At 39.7% G+C, this 21,150-nt stretch overlaps 1 protein-coding gene across 8 annotated transcripts in view; it reads left to right on the top strand.

The window, feature by feature from the left end:
* Nucleotides 1–21,150, top strand: part of Rabgap1 (RAB GTPase activating protein 1) — a 158,793-nt gene that overhangs the window by 96,475 nt on the left and 41,168 nt on the right. For all 8 annotated transcript variants that reach the window (XM_026777425.1, XM_026777415.1, XM_026777419.1 and 5 more), the window contains one exon: nucleotides 13,865–13,978. In XM_026777425.1, coding sequence (XP_026633226.1) covers nucleotides 13,865–13,978 — 114 coding nt within the window. The remainder of the gene's footprint in view (nucleotides 1–13,864; nucleotides 13,979–21,150) is intronic.

Genomic DNA, 21,150 nt, shown 5'->3' on the forward strand with positions numbered 1-21,150 from the left:
TTGTGAGCCACCATGTGGTTGCTGGGAATTGAACTCAGGACCTTTGGAAGAGCAGGCAATGCTCTTAACCACTGAGCCATCTCTCCAGCCCTCAAGGGGGATGGAAACTCTTAACACTGTTCTGTGGTGTGAGGTATCAACTCTGTGCCTGGAAAAGCCTTGCCATTCAGACACAAGAAGAAATGAAGTCATCTCTGAGGCCAGTGCTGCTGCCTATGTGCTGTCAGACATCATGTTACATTGATCTAAATTCTTAGCCGGGCGGTGGTGCCGCACGCCTTTAATCCCAGCACTTGGGAGGCAGAGGTAGGTGGATCTCTGTGAGTTCGAGACCAGCCTGGTTTACGGAGCAAGTTCTAGGACAGGCTCCAAGGCTACAGAGAAATCTTGTCTCAGAGATTTAAAAAAAATTCTTGTCATTTGCCTTTTCAAAAGAATCCTTGCAAGTCTTACTAGCCTTTGAAACTTTTTGTTTTTGCTTTTGTTTTGTTTTCTTTTTCAAGACAGGATTTCACTGTTTAGCTCTGGCTGTCCAAGAACTGGCTTTGTAGACCAGACTGACCTCTGCCTCCTGAGTGCTGGAATTAAAGGCATGTGTTACCACTGCCAGTGAAACTGGTTTTTTTAAGATAATTTTATGTCACTGATTAATATTTCATCATATTACAAATTTCTATTTTCTGATGGGCCAAAGAGCAGCTGAGTTTATTGAGCTTGTTTCTAGTTCACCTGTCCTACTCCTCATATGGTGCCTTCTGGGAAAAGCAGGGCATATGAAACCTCTCTGGGACTGTAGAGCATCCTTTGGGCACTGGTGTTATCATGTGTAAAAAGGAGAAAATGGGGGTAGAGCAGTAAAGTAGGAAAGAACCTTAGAAATATTTGCTCTTATTTGGACATTTTACATGGGGCCACAGTCTAACTGTTCCATGTGTTCATAAGAACTCAGACATCTGCCCTTAAAATCCTGCCTCAGTCTCCTGAGTAACAGGGACTGTAGGCATGTGCCCTATGCCTGGATGCTTTTCTTTCTCTATTACAACAATCAGAGATGCTTCTTAGAAAATAATTAGTGGCCAAAACAAACAGAAATCAAAGGAAACAGAAAGATGTGGATTTTCAAAGGAACCCCACAAAACTAAACTCCAGCTGATGCAACTTGAAAAGAATTTATATCCATTAATGGAGAACAAAGCACAATTTAAAAATGAGCAGGAAGAGAACAAGAAAGAGGTCTGAAACTCAAGTGTAAGATTATTTTCAGGGCTGGAGAGATGGCTCAGAGGTTAAGAGCATTGCCTGCTCTTTCAAAGGTCCTGAGTTCAATTCCCAGCAACCACATGGTGGTTCACAACCATCTGTAATGAGGTCTGGTGCTCTCTTCTGGCCAGCAGGCATACACACAGACAGAATATTGTATACATAATTAATAAATAAATAAATAAATAAATATTTTCATTAAAAAAAGTTATTTTCAAGCACCAGACAAGCTGAAAAATAAAGCTTAAGCAGCAGCAACTAGTAAAATTAAAAAAGCAGAGATGGGGGGCCGTAGGTAAAGAAGAATATGGGCTCAGTTAAGGATAACTGAGTAACAAGGACTCCTAACAGGACACCCACTGCCAGGGGAAGGAGGAGATAGCTACCTTCTCATCAGAAGATTTCAGAACACTGAAAATGAAGAAGTCGTAAAAGCTTGGTCTGAGGGAGGAGTCCAGAATCTTATGATCAGTTAACTATTCCTCAAGTGTGAGGATACAATATACCCATGCTACAGCATGTGGTGTGTTAGAATGTATTCACTAGCCTTACATACTTTCTTAGGGAGTTGCTAAACAATTTCCTGCTTCAGAATGAGAAAGAAGAAAGATGCAAAATCCAGGAAATTGTTTCTCCAGAGAGACAGAATTCCCATAGTAGGGAAAACCCTGGGGACGAGGACCACTGAGGTGAATTAGATAGCAGCTGCTCAAAAATACGCAGGGAAAAGGCCTAGCAGTAGGGGTGTGTTACTAAGGAGTTAGTGTGGAGTGGGTTTGTCTGCCATGTTTAGCTTAGAAGGGGGCCTCAGGCACGCTAGAGAAAAGTGCACCATCTTTGAGCTCTACTCCATAGCTGGCCCTGTGACTCTTCCAGACTTTGAAAGGAATTATACACTGATAATATGCATAGCATAGTTAGATACAAAGAAAACCAGAGGAAAGGAAAATAGGACAATTGATGAAAAGAAAAATATAACAAATTAATGAAGAAAGTAAGGCAAATTATAAATGTACTCTGATTCATTATAAATTATGTTGACTTAGCCAAAAATGGTAGCAAAAATATGTTGAAAATTAAAGGGAAAGACTTGTGGATAGAGACCTGTGAGTGGACAGAGCTGCAGTATCTCTTCCCATGCTGTAAAAATGTAAAGGTGGAGTCAAAAATGGAAGAGTCTAGGAAGTAGCAGTTAGGCATTTCATTCAGAATTAAGAAAAACAGCCAGCTATTAAAAGGGACGTAGAGCTGATTGGCTCTGAGCAACAGCAGGCGAGGGTGTGTCCAGATGTGTCGTGGTAAACTTTATGTCCTCTGACCTTTAAAGGATTGCTTTAATAGAAAACATAAACTGTGTTTGATAGAAGAGAAACAATGGAGGAGCAAAAGGCAGAGAACTCGCTGCTGTTTCTAAGGAAGTAGATGTGCCTGGCACCATCTTACCCGCGGCCTTTAAGGAGCAACTTCCTGTTACTCATCTCACATCCTCCTCCCAGAAAGACTGTCCAGATGAGTTTGTTTTTCAGGGAATTGTGTAAAGTTTCAGAGCCCTGAGGCCATTTTGGTTCCTACCCTGCTATTGTTCTCTGTCTGGATCCTTTTAGATTTTTAATGTTTCATTTTCATTGAGAGAAAGACAGGGGTTATTTAAAAGCATTCTTTTATATCATGAAAAGGAATTTACATCATGGAATGTCATGTATGAAAAGCAGATGTCTGTGTAGGGATATCTGTGTTTCTTGTGCTGGATGGAGGTGGTTAGAGAATGCAAAGTGTTGCCTGGAATGTGTAGGCAGTCTAGAGGTATACGTGGAAGGCAATGCATGGGCCCTGGGAGGGGTCTTTTCTGTGCATCTATGCCCTTTGGCCATCCTTACCCCACACCCTCCACACGTAGTAGTGATGTGGAAAGTATCCAGCTGGTAGATAACTTGCTCTCTGAGGTGGAATAGGAGGAGGGGAGGGAGTGAGAACTGGGTTGGTATGCAAAATAAAAAAAGATAGTTTGTTTCTTTTTTAAAAAATAAAAATAAAAAAAAGTATCCAGATGGGCAAGATTAAGGAAATACAGAAGTCAGTAAGACCCCAGTAAGTTGATCTACAATCTACCAACTAGTGTATATGGCATGAGAAAAACCCTCTGTAGGTTAAAAGAAATAAAAGATTGTTCTTTTGTAATCATGTAATGATAAACTTAGTGACTTGTTTACAGAGGAATTCTTCTATTGTATCTGTTCAAAATACAAAAGTAAAATTTAAAATTCAATCAACTTTAATAAATTGAATTGAATTGGCAAGGCAGTATTTGGTAACAAACTGCTATTTATAGAAATAATTTATTTCTAAAATTTCTTTCCCCAAAAAGAAAGCAGTTACTTTGCTGGTTCTTGTGGAGCAAGATCTGCTTCAAATACTCCCCCCCCCTTTTAAAAAGAAAATGTTTCTTTGCCTGCTTATTATCTGTGTGTATACATGTGTGTACACATGCGTGCATCGCATCAACACATACAAATACCATGGTTCAAGTATAGAGGTCAGAGGACAACATGCAGTAGTCAGTTTTTCTTCCCACAATGGATCCAGGAAATCTCAGGTTCTCAAGCTTGGCAGCAAACAGCCTTACCCAGAGAGCCTCTCACCAATGGTAGCCTTTTTCAGTTTTAAGAGTTCCTTTTTTTGAAGCATACATGGAGGAATTGAAACCTTTTCTAAAGCCGGGTGGTGGTGGTGCACGCCTTTAATCCCAGCACTTGGGAGGCAGAGGCAGGCAGATCTCTGTGAGTTCGAGACCAGCCTGGTCTACAAGAGCTAGTTCCAGGACAGGCTCCAAAACCACAGAGAAACCCTGTCTCGAAAAACCAAAAAAAAAAAAAATGAAACTTTTTCTATTTAGGGTCACTGTATTGAAGGTGTGTTACAACCTATAGAACACTGAGAGTAAAATGAGAACCGAACTTAAGAGTTCATCTCTGGCAGTTAATCGGGCTGTCTTAATCTGTCTGAACTTGAGAACAGTCCTCATCTTTGAGTGAGGGAACAGCCAGCATAGGCCCTTCAAGATGAGATACATGGTGACAGTAAGAATCTGAAAGCAGTTTTTATTACCAGGATAATTTTATATTATTAAATCTGTTTGTTATTCTTCTTTGTTTCTCAGATAAAGAAGGTTGTGAATTAGATTACTAGAGGCTCTGAGTTTTCTATTTTATAAGATGGGACAATGCTGCTTGATTAGACTTATTTAAAAATGAGATACTGTTGCATCCTGTGGTGTGTGGGAAATGTGCTTGGTGAAATACTTCTGCTAGAATCGACACACCCTCAGATCCCTAAAGTCCTGCTCTTATGTTCTGCTGCAGTTCCTTTGTACTGAAGTCTAATGTATCTTTTCTTGCAGAAGGGTTGATACTGTCTGTTTGGGAACATTGAGTTGTACATGTAGTGCATTGGAAAATTCTGGCTTACAGTAAGAACCAAGAAGATTTGAGGCAGAAATGTAGTAAACTGGTGTCATTTTAATGATACTTTAAAAAAAGGATGTTGAGGACTGGGGTTGTGCTGAGTGAAGTGCTTACTACACAAGCAATGGCCTGAGTTGGACACCTGCAACCCCAGCCTGCAACCTCAGCCTGCAACCCCCAGCCTGCAACCCCCAGCCTGCAACCCCAGCCTGTAACCCCCAGCCTGCAACCCCAGCCTGTAACCCCCAGCCTGCTTAACCAAGCTCGATGGAGCAGAGTTAGTAGTTTCATATATCAGTGATGAAACAAAATAGCCTTTAAATATTTAAAGAGTTGTTTCTTGACAATTCTTTCATGATTAATTCTAAAGCAGAAAAGTCAAACACTTAAATAAGATTTTTTTATCTATTTGATCTCAAGAACATAGTTTTCCTTAAAAGCTATATAAAAGTATATGATTTTTAAAATGCTGACACACGGGCGGCCTATACACGTGTGTGATCTGAATGCTGTTCCCAGCAGGCTGGAGGTGTCCTGTGAACAGTACTGTTCATTGTTTCTTTATCAGATTCTCATTTAACACAGTGCTCCAGAGCAGGGAATTAGCGTAGCACTGTGAGATTCCACGTCAAAGAATACAACAGCTTCACAGCTGTGTAGCTTTTGTTGCACTCCCGAATCTTTGACTAAAGACATTATTTCAAGAAGAAACACACTTTTTTAAATAATTTGTTGAATGTTATAAAAGAAACATTTTAGTAATTGTAACTGAGTGGATTAGATTATATAAAAACATAACTTGAGGAATATAGGACTTCATGTTTGTTATGTACTATGCACTGTGTATTCTATGTATTTGTAGGGGCTGAGTGGGAATATAGTGGTCAGAGAACAGCCTGGAGGAGTTAATTCTCCTCTTTTATTGTGTGAGCCCCAAGGAATTGAACTGGCATCAAACTTGGCAGCAACTTTCTCATAGAACCCAAGTTATTTAGTTATTTTATTGTTGGTGATGGTTGGTTGGTTGGTTGGTTGGTTGGTTGGTTGGTTGGTTGGTTGGTTGGCTGGTTTTGAGATGCAGATCACTTAATAACTTCTTGGCTTGCCTGAAACTCACTACATAGGCCTTGCTAGCCTGGAACTCACAAAGACCCCCCACACACACACACCTCTGACTCCTGGTACTAGAGTCAAAGGTCTGCAATGCGACACCAGGCCCAGGACTTCATTCTTAATGTGATGCTCTATAAGATTTTTAAGCTTACACATCCAACAATACAATAATGCTAAGCTGTTAACTTTGCTAGGTGAGTATTTACTTGATGTATAGTTTGCTGGGTGATAGAAATAAAATTAAAACAAGTGTTTAGAAGTCTTTATAGTTACCAAAAACATTTGTATAGAATATGACTTTACATATAACTTTGTGCTTCCTAATTTAAATCATGACTTTCCACCCTCACCATCACTCACTCTTTTACTCAGAATGACTCTGCCTGTTCACTTTTATCAGTAATAGTTTCAGCATGTCTGGCCATTGGACTCTCCAGGAGGGTTGCTATGCAGGAGAATTAATAATAGCCAAGCAGGAAAAGGTTGGCAATGCTATTAGCTTTTATGCCTTATCTATACATGATTTGTGGCAGTTTTGCCAGACATTGGCCAGTTTTCCTGTGGGAAACTTGAGCCCTAAAAGGAAATGGACATAGCTAAAAGACTACATGTCACACGGGACTCAGATTTATTTTTAGAATGGCATTATAATGCCATATTTGGTTTGAAACAATGTGACAGTGGTCCATTATTTCTTTAAGTATGGAACCATCTTTTCTGAGAGTTGGCCACTTTCCTCTTACATTGTCTGCCATAGACAGAACCATACTGTCAGTGTGGTGCTTCCACAACCACTCAGTTGATGTAGCTTTAACTACTACATCTCCATAGAGATCAGAGCTGCTTATTGGCAGGCATTTCTAGAACAGCCTTGCTGAGTTTAGTGTCTGTAAGCAGGGCTCTGGTCATCTTCTATGGCCACCTTTTTGTGTTCCATATTTGGGGATGGTTGTTTGCTTTATTGGATGTTGGGAACGAGTGAAGAGGCAGAGACATTTGAAGTTACTCTAATCATTGTCTTGAAATGGAAGAACCCACTAAATGTGACATGAGAATAGAAAATCGGAAATGGATCTCTAGCTGAAGACTGGTTTAAAACAAATGTAGCCTGCACAATTATTTCTTTGTGAGCTCTACAGTGTTTGGGTCAGTCTAGTTCATAGGCTAAAAGGAAAAAAAAAATCTTACTCTATCGTTTATATTTTAAGAGTCAGTTTTTCCATCTTATTTATATTCTTTATAAATTAATTTGATTACAATGAAGTATATTATTGATAACATACAATAGACTGTGAGCGAGTTGCTTACTGTTTGTTTACAGAGTTCCTCCTCCCCAGACCAGGCACTAAGTCCCAAACAGGAAAACATGCCAAATACATATTTTCTCTCTTGGCTTCTTCCCCAAGATTGGAAATAGGCCAACAACATCAATTTCAAATCTTGTGGGAAGGGTTGCTACTGATGTGCCAGGCCTATGCCTCCCATTTCCTTCCACACAGTGTTTCTTTACTTCTTATAAACCCAGTCAGGCAAATAGGTTAATTTTTTGTTGTTGTTTTTTGTTTTGTTTTATTTTTTGTTTTTTTCGAGATAGGGTTTCTCTGTAACTTTGGAGCCTGTCCTGAAACTAGCTCTTATATACCAGACTGGCCTCAGACTCACAGAGATCCTCCTGCTTTTGCCCCCCCCCCACCTGAGTGCTGGGATTAAAGGCGTGTGCCACTACTGCCTGGCCCAAATAGGTTATATTTTATATCACTTAGGTTTTATAAGTAAGGACTACAATGTTTTGGTTAGGTAAGTAGCCGCCCCAAGGTTATGAAAATTAAATTAGGAAAAGAGAGGCAATACACAGACAGAACTACCTATGTTAGGGTTTAAGTCCTAGCCATTGTGGTATTGTCTAAGTAGAACAACTACATTCTGTCAAAAACCCAGATGGAGAATCCACACAGTTGTGACCGTGTTTTGAAGTGCTTCCAGTTACCTTAGTGTTCTGTGGTCATGGAAATGGCTCTCCAGGCTGCTCTGGGTTTGTGTAATGGAGCTTTGGAAGGGAAACTAAAACATTAACTACTGAGTGTCTGTAAAGTATTTTATATTTTTTAATCTGTATAGCTCAATTTCCTGTCTCCCTTTGGTTCAGCTTTTAAATTCTGCTGTTAAGTTTCAGTTCTTATAGTTTTATTGTCATCATGGGTTCCCCCATCCCAGCCCCTTTAAGGGAGTGTGAAAAGCAGTCTCTATCAACAAATTGGTTTCTACTATCCATTGATCGCTGCAAAAATCCCCTCTATTTGTTGGTGTGGAAGAATAACACTGAAGGGCAGAAATCCTATGGTTCCCAGGTGAAAGGCAAGTAAGGACTTAAAGAACGGTAGTGCCAGCCATGAAGGGACCAATAAGCATGCATTGCATAGCTACATAAGGTATATGTTAAGTATTAAAAGCTCGTGTCATCAATGGAGGTGTTTGTTTTGTTTTTTAGTTTTTATTATTAGTAAATGAGCCCATTAGTTAACATTTATTTCTAGGATTTTTGTTTTGACAATGAAAAGATAGTGGGCACTGGATCACTTTCCATGGAACAGAAATATTTATAATTCTTAGAAGACAGTTTTTTACAAGAGCATTAGTAATATCCTTATATGAATGTAAAGGTCCTATAACAAGTGCTATATTTTGCCCTTTCTCTTTTTCCTCCCTCCCTTCCTGTCAACAGTCTCAAAGCATTCTGCAGGCATAACTTAGTGAGATGGTACTGTGAGGACTAAGATAGTTATGGCCTAAATACATTTCAGTAAATATGATTTAGTGAAATTAAAGATGTCCACTTAAGCCAGGCAGTGTTGGCAGACACCTTTAATCCCAGCACTCAGAAGTCAGAGGCTGGTGGATCTCTGTGCATTCAAGGCCAGCCCAGTCAACAGAGCGAGTTCCAGGACAGCCAGAGCTACACAGAGCAACCTTGTGTGTGTGTAAGGGAGGGGGATACTTGCTGTGCTGGGTTTTTTGTCTTGAATATTTATTTTCATTCTGATGTGCATTGATGTTTCTGATGGTGTGTATGCTTGTATGTCTGTGACTATCTATGGTCACAGACAGCAGACAGCTGTGAGCCACCATGGGGTGCTGGGGATCCAGCTGGGTCCAATGAAAGAGCAGCCAGTACTCTTAGCCTCAGAGCCATCTCTCCAGCCCTGCTGATAGGTTTTTATTGTTGTTGTTTGTTTGTTTTGTTGTCAGTTGACACAAGCTGGAGTACTTTAGCAAGAGGAAACTACAGTCATTTGGGAAGAGGAAACATCAGTTGGGAATATGCCTCTTTATGGATTGTAGGCAAATCTGTAGGGGTATTTTCTTCATTGATGATTGATGTAGGAGGGCCAAACCCAATGCAGACAGTACAGTCTGGGTACTATAACAAAAAAGTGGGCTGAGGAGTGTTCCTTGACGGCTGTGCTTCCGCTTCTGCCTGCAGGTTCTTGCCCTATCTCCTCAGAGAGAGACTGTGAATGGGGGTGTAGACAGAGATTGCTCCTTCGTGCTCAGCTGCCCAGGCCCAAGTAATCACGCAGATACTATATTAATTACAACACTGCTCGACCAATATTTCTAGCTAGCTCTTATATCTTAAATTAACCCATTTCTATTAATCTATGTGTTGGTAGAAGGCTGTGGCTTACAGGTAAGGATCAGACATATGTCTCCTTTGTCAGCTACATGATGTCTCCTCGATTCTGCCTACTTACTCTCTCTATATATCTGCTCGGATTTCCCACCTGGCTTTATTCTGCCCTGCCATAGGCCCTAAAAAGCTTTATTAATCAATGGTAGTAAAACCTATTCACAGCATGCAGAGGGGAATCCCACATCAGGATGTCTAACTCCTTTCTCCCAGATTGCTTTTGATGATGGTGTTTCTCACAGTAATAGAAGAACACATGTTCTTAGGGGAAAGCCTTAGGGATTTTTCAACTTTTTCATAAATACCAACAATGTTTATCCAAATAAGTATTTCATACAATTACTATTCATAACTTCTTTTTTATTAGAATTCTTGTGATACATTCTTAACATGGATATAGTATTAAGACGTTAACAAAGCTGTTACATTAGTTTTTATCATGTTTAAACTCTGTTAAATTGGAAAAGCTATTTATTAGATATGATATATACAACTAATATAAGTCTAAAAGACATCTCAGGTTTTTGGTTTGCCCCAATACCATAACATCTTTTTTTCTTCTTGTTGTTCGTTTACTCTCTCAGTCAGCCCTCCTATCATTTTCAGTGATAGGGATTGCATCCAGAGCTCACAAGTGTTTTGTTGCTGAGTTCTATCCCCAGCTGGTCAGCCCTACTGTAAATATCCAGCAGAACTACAAATGTCAGGACTCACAGGCAGTCTCAGAGAGAAATTTCACTTTTGCTTTTTTCAGCTTTTAACTACTTTTAACAAGCTATAGCTGAAGCCAGGGGTGGTATGGCTCACACCTTTACTCTCAGCACTCAGGCAGAGGCAGGCAGGTTTCTGTGAGTTTGAGGCCAGCCTGTTGTACAAATCCAGTTCCAGGACAGCCAGGGCTACCCAAAGAAACCCTGTTTCAAACAAACAAACAAAAGCTATACCTGACTTTTTGAAAAGGAGTTCAAGACTGAAGGAACAGCTTAGCAGGTACCAGCATTTGTTACAATAGCCTGAGATCTGTGTGAGATACTCAAGAATCTACTTTTAGAGCTGGAGGCAATAGTCTGTAATCTTAGTGCTCCTGTGGTGATGTGGGAGGGTGGTGGAGACAGCAGAATCAGCATACAGCTCTCAGAGCAGCTAGGTTGAAGTTCACAGTAGTGGCAGAAATAAGTGATTCTGCCTCAACAGTGTAAAAAGCAAGAACTGGGGCTGGAGAGGTGGCTCAGAGGTTAAGAGCACTGGCTGCTCTTCCAGAGGTCCTGAGTTCAATTCCCAGCAACCACATGGTGGCTCACAACCATCTGTACTGAGATCTCGCGCCCTTCTCTGGCGTGCGGGCATACATGGAGGCAGAATGTTGTATACATAGTAAATAAATAAATCTTTTTTTAAAAAAAGGAAAAAAAAAAGAACTGACCCTCAGATTTCCGATTTCCACATACATGTTGTGCCACATGCTTACCTGTACACATAGACACACACCAAGGATATGCAACCGATATATTTCATTCATAAAAACACATAGACAGGACATGGGCAAGGTATGAGGCACACACCTGTAATCTTCAGCACCCAGAAGACTGAGGCCAGCCTGAACTATGTAGTGAGGCCCTGTCTCATGAATAAATAATGTATTTAAGTGGGGTGCTTTTCTGTTTTATTAAGTGTTACACACAGTTTTATGGCATTTATAATGTTTGGAGTTATTCTTGAGAACTTTTTATTTGGGCAACAAACCACTTGGGAAATCCAATCCTCTCTGCTTCTATTTCATATGGCAGCCTTCCATGGCATTTCTTTTGTTTGGGTACTTTCTTTTTCTTCCTACCATTATTAGCTTTCTATTTTTCAACCCTACTTTACAAAGAGTATGTATTCAAAGAACATCCTCCAGTTCCCAGTACCTTATTAATCCTGAGAAGTTACCCAGTCATCCAGTTCTCACAGTAAGCTATAAAAATAGATATCCAGAAAGAGTACCATATAGGACTTCTGCGACTTGAACTAATACATAATTTTGACCTGCGGACAAGAAAATACCATGTGTTATAATTTCCTTAAATTTTTTAAATATTTATTTATTTATTATGTATACAATATTCTGTGTGTATGCCTGCAGGCCACAAGAGGGCACCAGACCCCACCAGATGGTTGTGAGCACCATGTGGTTGCTGGGAATTGAACTCAGGACCTTCGAAGAGCAGGCAATGCTCTAATAAATTTTAATCCACATACTGTTTTAAAAGAGCCTTAAAATGAAAAGAGCTCTACTCTCACACCCACACCAAGCACCATGGTGGGAGCTAAGGGAGAAGTCACTAGAAATCAACCACACGTGGCCTCCAGATATTGGTTATTAGTGACATCCTTGATGAAAGGAACAAGAATTATGTGGTGGTTTTAAGGGATACTGGTCAAGCATTTTGTATAATGTCCTTCAAGAAGTTGTCTTGTGTTTTTCTCATGAAGTTATGAATTTGAAGAGAGCAGATATAAAGTAAAAGCCATTTTCACAACATGAAGAGTGCCTGCTGGTAGAATGACTCCCACTGTTACTACCGGTCTTTGCTGTGTACCGCACCTCCCATTCCATCACTGTACTGCAGTCCTCCAGAGCAAGATTGTTCATTCTTATTTCCTTGACAACATATGTGTACATAAGTTATTTGAAATTCTACCTGGGTGATTTATCTCTTTACCCCATTTATTTATTTAATCCGTCATTTATTTTTGTATTTAGAGACTCATGGATATTTCTCTCATTCAAGGCTAGAACTCAATAATTACCATATCCTTTTGTTGCTTAAATTATTTGGCTTAAGTCATTAGGAACATTTTTCATTGTCTGTCAGTATCCCTCCAACATACTTCCATCAATATAGGTATTTTGTTGCTGATAGCATTACTGTTGTCAGTTGATTGGCTTGGTTTGTGGTAATAATAAAAGAAGCATTTGGTTTGTTTGTTTTCTTTCTCAATTTTCTGGCATTACAAAATAGTCCAGGTTTATCTTCTATGTTTTTCAACTCAATTTTAGAGTCACTCATTTCTCCATGTAGCTGTTATTTACTTCCTTAGCAAATGAACTTGTAGATGCTGGGTATGCTGTATAGTTCACCGAAGTGATTGCATAGTATATAGACTTGTCATTATTTGTAAGAGATCCAGTTGTTGCATTACCTCACCAATACTTGGTGCTTTAATTTTAGCCAGCCTAATGTGTCGGTATGTATGTGTGTAGTTTCTGGGATACTTATATTGTCTTATTTTGTTGCTTAAAGTACAAGAGACAAATACAACTATTTACAGTATTTCATTTAAACTCTTACTACGCTTGAATATATAGAAACATACAGAATATACAGTTATTAAGAATTAAATACTGTTAACATTAATTACTATGTGAAAGATGAGTATTCTAAAGGACATTCCAGTAATTTCTCTGTCAGTGGTTCTGAGGGCTGAGGATGTATGAATACTTCACAACAGCAGGTATGCACATTGAAAATCAGTCCCCAAATCTCTCTGATCACATTGTTGAGGGCAAGGAATTGTTTTTAGAATTTTGTGAGACTTGTAATATAATTATTCTGATAAGAACTTATTAAACTTGTCATCATTAGAATTCAGGAGAGGACTTTAAATCAAATGGATTCATTCCAAGTTCCTCAGCAAATTTTGTAAGACCAAATATTTTAAGCCAGTAGTTCCCATGGGACTCCAGTTTGTTATCATTTTTGCAGGACTCAGAAATTCAGCATATGAGTTTTCATTGGTTAGTAGGAAGAGCACTAGATAGATGAAAACTGCGAGGGGAGGTTAGGGGCCTTGGACCATGGATGGAGAGATGGCTCAGAGGTTAAGAGCACCAACTGCTCTTGTAGAAGACCTGGGTTCCATTCCCAGCATCCACATGGTGGCTTAGAACAGTCTGTAAGGCCTTGGACCTTTCCCATTTGGGAATGGGCATGGGCTTTGATTAGCATTACTTTTTATACTTCGTTCTTCTATCAGAAGCACTTTGCCTTCTCCTTGGAAGTAATTTGAATGTTTTTCTGTGGGAAACCACTTTTTAGCAGCTTATCTTCCTTTATACAACAGGAAGGTCACTAGCCTCACTTCTTACCTTGCGTAGGGGATATGGCATGAGGCATGTGGAATGAAATGGCATTTTTCTTCTAACTTGCCACCCTCATTATACTTCTTTTGAGGGCTTAGTCCCCGAAGAAGCAGTAAGTACAGGCTTGAATATGTGTTTGACCTTACAGCACTCTTTGGTAAAAATCCAAAGAGAAACCTTTCTTCTGAATGTTCCTGGTCCTCTCTGTTTCCACAGGAGTCTCCCCAGGACAGTGCTATCACCAGAGATATTAACCGCACGTTTCCAGCTCATGACTACTTCAAGGACACAGGAGGAGATGGACAAGATTCCTTATATAAAATATGCAAGGTATTTCATATTAAAATATAAAAGTATTGGTTTTGAATGATGGTTCTGGTTCTCTGAAATTATATAAAAGACAAACATCAAAATGTAATTTGTTTTTTGAAACAGGGCCTCATGTTGTTTAGCTATTTTCAGTCTCACTATACCCGAGGCTGGCCTTAAATGCCTGTTTGTCTGCCTCCAGTCCCCAAATCATAAGATTACAGATGCATTCCACCACGCCATCTATTGTTATTCAGTGTTCAAAACTGGAAAAGAAAGAAAAAAACGGCAAAAAAGAGAATGGAAAGCCATAGATAATGAATGCTCTTTTAGAGTTATCAACAATCAGGAAATAATAAACTGGAGAGATGACTCCGTGTTTAACAGCACACACTGCTCTTCCAGAGGACCTGAGTTCAGTTCCCAGCACCTACACACACTGGCTCGCAACCATGAACTCTGGCTCTATAAGCATCTGCATTCATGTAGGTCATTCTGTTATGCTGGAAGTTACTCTCAGCCATTTAGAAAACAGGACATAAGAGAAGCCAGAAAGAAGGTAAGGGACAGAAAATACCATCTTCTTGGCACACCATAGCCATTGCATTACGACCTCATAACCACTGGCCTGCACAGGACTGTCCCTGCCAAGAGCCAGTCATGGATAGGGTAGGACTTATGGGACCCTACTTTTCCCTACTGAACTATTAGGTACTGAAATGTAACAGGAGGAACGGGTCCCTTTGTTTTGTAACAGGAGCGAGCAGGCTGCTTGTAGTCCCAGCCGTCCGGCTAACTTATACCCAAAATAACCACACAGAAATTTAATTAATTAAAATACTGCCTGGCCCATTAGTTCTAGCCTCTTATTGGCTAACTCTCATATTTTGATTTAACCCATTTCTAGTAATTAGTAAGCCACCACGAGGTCGTGGCTTACCAGGAAAGATTCAGCATGTCTGACCTGGCAGCTCCATGGCGACTCTCTCTCTGACTTTGTTTTCTTCCTCCCAGAATTCATTTCTGTCTTCTCTGCCTACCTAAGTTCTGCTCTATCAGGCCAAGCAGTTTCTTTATTGATTAACCAATGAAAGCAACACATAAACAGAAGGACCTCTTACACCACTGAAGATTCTGGGAGTGGTACCTATTGAAAGCCCCTCTGGTGAGCCCGCCAGGCTCCAATGGAGAGTTGCAAACCTATGATCATACAGAATCCTAGTTCAAGCAGTAGGTCACAAAACCAAAGAGAGGTAAATGTTGGGAAGGGATTTGTCAGGAGGAGAGTGTAAGAGGGCTTGGGGAGAAAGTAATTAGTGTGTGTTATATACATTCGTGAAATTGTCAAAGGACAAATCTGAGGAAGATTATGTTTGAAAACCCAAAAGAGAAAAAGAATAACTGAAGCCAATGTAGCTAAAAGTGACACTAATCAAGACAAAGTTCCCAGTGTTCAATAATAAACAGAGCGAAAAACAGTACCATCCTGACCCTTCATAAGGCATATTTAGACTTTTCAATTTTGGTTTGTAAACTCCTGGGAGCTGTGGAATGTTTATGCACATTCTAAGTGCTGAAGTTGGTTCTGTGGACATGATCCAGCAAGTGCCCATTCAGGTGGATTGGTAGCACTGTGATGGTAAATACTCATTTCTGAGGACTGTGCCTAAATACCGTAAAAGTAGCAGTCTTTTCAGTTGTAATCTTTTTTGTTTATTTGTTTGGTTTTTTGAGACAGGTTTTCTTTGTTTTGCTCTGGCTGTCCTGGAACTCACTCTGTAGACCAGGCTGGTCTTGAACTCAAGATCTGCCTGCCTCTGCCTCCCACGTGCTGAGAGTAAAGCTTGTGCCACCACCGCCTGGATGATTGTGATCATCTTACAGATACAGAGTGAGTGAGTAAAGCTTGTGCCACCACCGCCTGGATGGTTGTGATTATCTTACAGATACAGGGTGAGTGATGCACATCAGAGCTACAGAGGCCAGGACCAGACTTTTTGTGTCTTTGATCTTTTCCTTCTCAGAATTAAGTAGTTTTGTTTTGTTTTGTTTTTTTGTAGTATATCCAGGCACGGTACAGACATACTGTTAAAGAACTTCCACTTAATATTGAAAAGAAAAAACTACCAGCTGATTTTAGGACAGGCTGGCAATAAAAGGCTTTCTCACTAGAAATACTAGGTGATTGGAATTGAGGACAGTTAGACGTTAAAGAAGTTTTTGTGTAATTTCTCCATAGCACTCAAAGCTGTGATTCTGTCGTGCTTTGCGTAGGTCGTTTGGCCGCTTGTATCTTGTATCTCGATTGTTCCTGCAGCCATTCCCCACCTTGTTGCTGAGTTCCCAGAGTATGTCCCACCATCCACCATCTCTGCCTCACACTTCTGTGTCCAGTTCCCATGTCTTAATCTCCCTACAGCTCCCTGCCTTTGGCTCTTCCCCTCCTGGCTATTCTCTCAAACCTCTCAGTTTCCTCAGTAACTCTGTTTTCTCTCTTGTGGCCTGCCCTCGCACAGAGACCTTCCCCTGGTACTCAGATGGAATTCTGCAGCTGTACATGATCCCTGTGAAGTTACTTGGAAAGATGTGCCCAAATCTGTGCTGACTTGTGAATTCCTAGGTGCCCGTTAATCTCTGTCAGAATCGTGGAACAAAGTTGGTCTTTCGAGTTCACTTAAAAACATGTTTATTGGGAAAGCTTTCAAATATACAGAAGTTGGTTATTGTGATGAATTTCTATGTATTCCCTTCACATCGGCCTCTTTCCACTTTGCTTCATCTGTTCTTTAAAACTTCAAAATAAAGTTCAGAAATCTTGACCCAAAGTTAGACTATTGTTCATCTCAGCCATCCACTATCAGCTGAATTATGTCTAGATGTCCTTACATGCCTTTGTTCATCTCAGCCATCCACTATCAGCTGAATTATGTCTAGATGTCCTTACATGCCTTCATGCAGCTGCCGCATCCCTTCCTTCCCCCATGCCACATCCTCAGGTTGATTCCTGTACTTGGTGACCAATAGAATTGCACTTCCTTCCCATTATTCCCTCTTATGTTGCTGGCAGTTTTATTAAAAAAAAAACAAAAACAAAAAACAAAAAAACAACTGCCTTGAATTAGTCACCCGACCTCTGGGGTCCAGCCTGCTTTCATGTTTACGCCAAAATGTGCTTCTTGTTTACAGCAAAATTGGGCTCACTTGTGCAGCCTCCACAGAAATCTTGAGTACTGCAATCTTAACATAGTAGAATGAAGTAAAAGTTGAGTTCATTTTCTGCTTCTGGATTCCTTACCTTAGCATTGGTGATGTTTTGTAATATATCCTGGTTCATGATTTACTCCTGCTTCACCAAATGAACTTCTTGCTTTACATGGCTTGATTTATTTGTCAGGATTCCCTCACTGCTCAAGGACAGTAGCACTTGGCGCACTGCTGAGCACATTACAGATGATCCTTAGGTAGCCGCGAACTAATGAAATGGCCTGTCCTCCTTTTCTTCATTGTAGACCATTGAACCTCATTCTCCCACTGTTTCCCAAGTCCCTCATGTACTCAGTACCTGTGTGCATACATTTGGTTCCTTTTCTGCCTGAATAGTATGTTCTTCCCTGTTCTTTACCTGTGGAGATTCCATGTATACATTTCCTCCTATTACATAAAATTGCTTAAACTGTGTTTAGCCCTTTGTCTGTGAAGGCTGAGTGAGGACAGGAAGTCAATTATGACATTTTGTAGTGTGTATAAATAATGTGCTAAAGATCCAGCAAAACTGACAGACACAGGCCTCGACTCCGTAACTGATAGATTGCTGATGATACCACATGATTCCCAGAGAAGTGTTAGCTGTCTGCCATGATGGTTTCAGTACACTCTTAGCAATATTGACTCCAACATTAATTTTTATTAACTTGAGTTATGGAAGGTGGTGTGCCTCCTGGTACAGTTTCTTTCTAAAGCCCTTGTTTTGTATCTTGTTTTTTAAAAAAAAGTATACATGCTTCTTGTCACCCTCTCATCAGATAAGCTATAAGGAACCAGGAAGCCTAATAAAATTACAGGGAATTCCACCTCACTTTATGAGGATAGAATTGTATGTGTTTGTAAAGCTATGGGGTCTCTAAAAGCTAATGATAAAATATGTTTATGTATATTAACTTATCATTACGTATATAAACACTGGTTTCTCATCTGCCGAAAAGACAAACTCTAAAACACCTAATTTTAAATTCCTTTCTTAGAACACAGGAATCTTGGTACACAGAAGGTAGGAAAATAAGGAAGTGTCAACTATAAGTGGACTTTTTTCTTTCCCTCCCACCAGTTCCAAATAACCAACACAGAGACTCAATATTAATTACAAATGCTCAGACACTAGCTCAGGCTTGTTACTAGCTAACTCTTATAACTTAAATTAACTGACTTCTATTAATCTACATTCTGCCACATAGTGTGACCTCTCTTTCATCTTGATCCTCCTGTTTTCTCCCATGTCTGCCTAGTGACTCCACTAACTGTGTTCTTCTTTTACCCAGTGTCAGGGTAAAACTTAGTCAGGTTTTCCCACCTAACCTTTCCTGTTCAGCTATTGGCCAGGCAGCTTCTTTATTAACAAATCACAGCATAGTATATATAAATATGCAGAAGGATTATCCAACAGCATTTCCCCCTTTTGGTCTAAATAAAAAGGATGGTTCGTAACTTTAACACAGTTAAATTATATTCAACAAAACAGGTATCAAGTAGGAATTACAGTTAAAAATCCAGACAATTTGAGCCGGGCGATGGTGGCGCACGCCTTTAATCCCAGCACTCGGGAGGCAGAGGCAGGTGGATCTCTGTGAGTTTGAGACCAGCCTGGTCTACAGAGCTAGTTCCAGAAAAAATCCAGACAATTTGTATTTGGTAAAAATCAGAGAAAATATTCTGTTATCTATTTTGTCTTTATAAGTCTAAAGTTTCATATCTAATTAAATTTGTTATCATACTTTTTGATTTTTTGTTTGTTTGTTTGATTTTTGTTTTACGAGACAGGGTTTCTCTTGTAGGTTTGGAAACCTGTTCTGGAACTTGCTCTGTAGATCAGGATGGCTTTGAACTCACAGAGATCTTCTGCCTGTTCTGCCTCCTGAGTAAGGGGATTAAAGGCTTTCGCCACCACCACCTGACTATGGTATTTTATTTTTTTATCATGGACAGCATAATGTCAGCAATTAAGGCAAGGGAAATTTCTTTGCCTAAATGACTAGCTTTTGCTGTAAAGAAAGCAAACTCCATGCAAAGTTTCTTTGATACCTGTCATCTTCTATTGAAGTAAATGGGTCCTGTCTGGAGCAGACATGTCTCACTCTCATAAAAAGCCTTAGGTTATTAAACATATTAAATGCCATGTTTTAGAGGTCTTTGAAGTGTTTAAAGATCATCTATCAATCTGTCTATCTATGTAAATATATCAGTGTATAACCTTGAAAATATAGGTAACATGACTACAGATTTGATTTTAATGGGTGATTAACTACTAACTTGCATTACTCTATTATTCTAAATAGTTTGTAGTAGATTTCCAGGAATAGAAATACATATTACATTATTAAATGAGCTGTATACATTAAACAAGAGTAGGAACATACATTCAGTATGCTCTATCAAAAATCACCTGAAATTTGTCTCAGTATATAAAAATACATACCAGTATAAATTATTTAAGACTAGTAGTTGCTTTTTAGATTAAAGTAGATTCAGTAATCTGTCCTTTTATCCTGTTATTTCTGTATCCCCCTCTCCATTTTTCTTTTTAGAACAAGATCCCTGAAGTTTCTTTTTCTTCTTTTTTTTTTCTGACCATCATTACCAATAACAACTTGTAACCAATCCCCTTAAACGATGACAAACATCCATAACCAATATTTAGGAAATGTGGGCACTTTTCTCTAGACTACTTCTTCTTGTCTGGGGGGGTGCTAGTATCTTTGGTGGAAACTTGAGAAAACTGGAATAATGAGGTCTCAGCTGGACTAATCCATGAGGTTGGACCATCTCAGCCAGCAGCCTTGAAAGTGTTGTAGATGTAGAATTTTGAGAAGACTCTAACAGAGGCATTTTGAAATGATGGGTTACCTGGGCCATTCGTTTTCATTGGTATATGGTCCCCTTATTCTGAGCTTTATTTCTTTTGTTTTGTTTTAATTTTAATTTTGTTGATTTTTACTTAGCTCTACATTTTTCTCTGCTCTGTTCCCTACCTCTTTCCTCCCCTTCAACCCTCTCCTAAGGTCCCCACGCTCCAGATTTACTCCGGAGATCTTGTGTTTTTCTACTTCCCATGTAGATTAGATCTATGTATGTCTCTCTTATGGTCCTAGTTGTTTAGGTTCTCTGGGATTGTGATTTGTAGGCTGGTTTTCTTTATTTTATGTTTAAAAACCACATATGAGTGAGTACATGTGATAATTGGTTTTCTGGGTCTAGGTTACCTCACTCAAAATGATGCTTTCTAGCTCCATCCATTTGCCTGCAAAGTTCAAAATGTCGTTATTTTTTTCTGCTGTGTAGTACTCCATTGTATAAATGTGCCACATTTTCCTTATCCGTTCTTCGATCGAGGGGCATTTAGGTTGTTTCCAGGTTCTGGCTATGACAAACAAAGCTACTAAGAACATAGTTGAGCACATGTCCTTGTGGCACGGTTGAACATCTTTGGATATATACCCAGAAGTGGTATTACTGGGTCTTGCGGAAGATTGTTTCCTAATTTTCTGAGAAATAGCCACACTGACATCCAAAGGGGCTATACCAGCTTGTACTCCCACCAGCAATTCAGAAGTGTTCCCTTTTCCCCACAACCTCTTCAGCATAAGTTGTCATCAGTATTTTTGCTCTTGGCCATTCTTATAGGTGTAAGATGGAATCTCAGAGTTGTTTTGATTTGCATTTCTCTGATGACTAAGGATGTTGAGCATTTCCGTGTCTTTTCAGCCATTTCAGATTCCACTGTTGAGGTCTGTACTCCATTTTTTTTTATTGGATTATTTGTTCTTTTTTTTAAATTTTTTATTGAGAAAAAGAAAAAAAAGTTTCTGCCTCCTCCCAGCTTCCCATTTCCCTCCCCCTCCTCCCACCCTTCTCCCCCTCCCCCTGCTCCTCTCCCCCTCCCTCTCCAGTCCAAAGAGCAGTCAGGGTTCCCTGCCCTGTGG

Source organism: Microtus ochrogaster, chromosome 4 (genome assembly GCF_000317375.1).
Source record: "Microtus ochrogaster isolate Prairie Vole_2 chromosome 4, MicOch1.0, whole genome shotgun sequence".
Lineage (NCBI taxonomy): Eukaryota > Metazoa > Chordata > Mammalia > Rodentia > Cricetidae > Microtus > Microtus ochrogaster.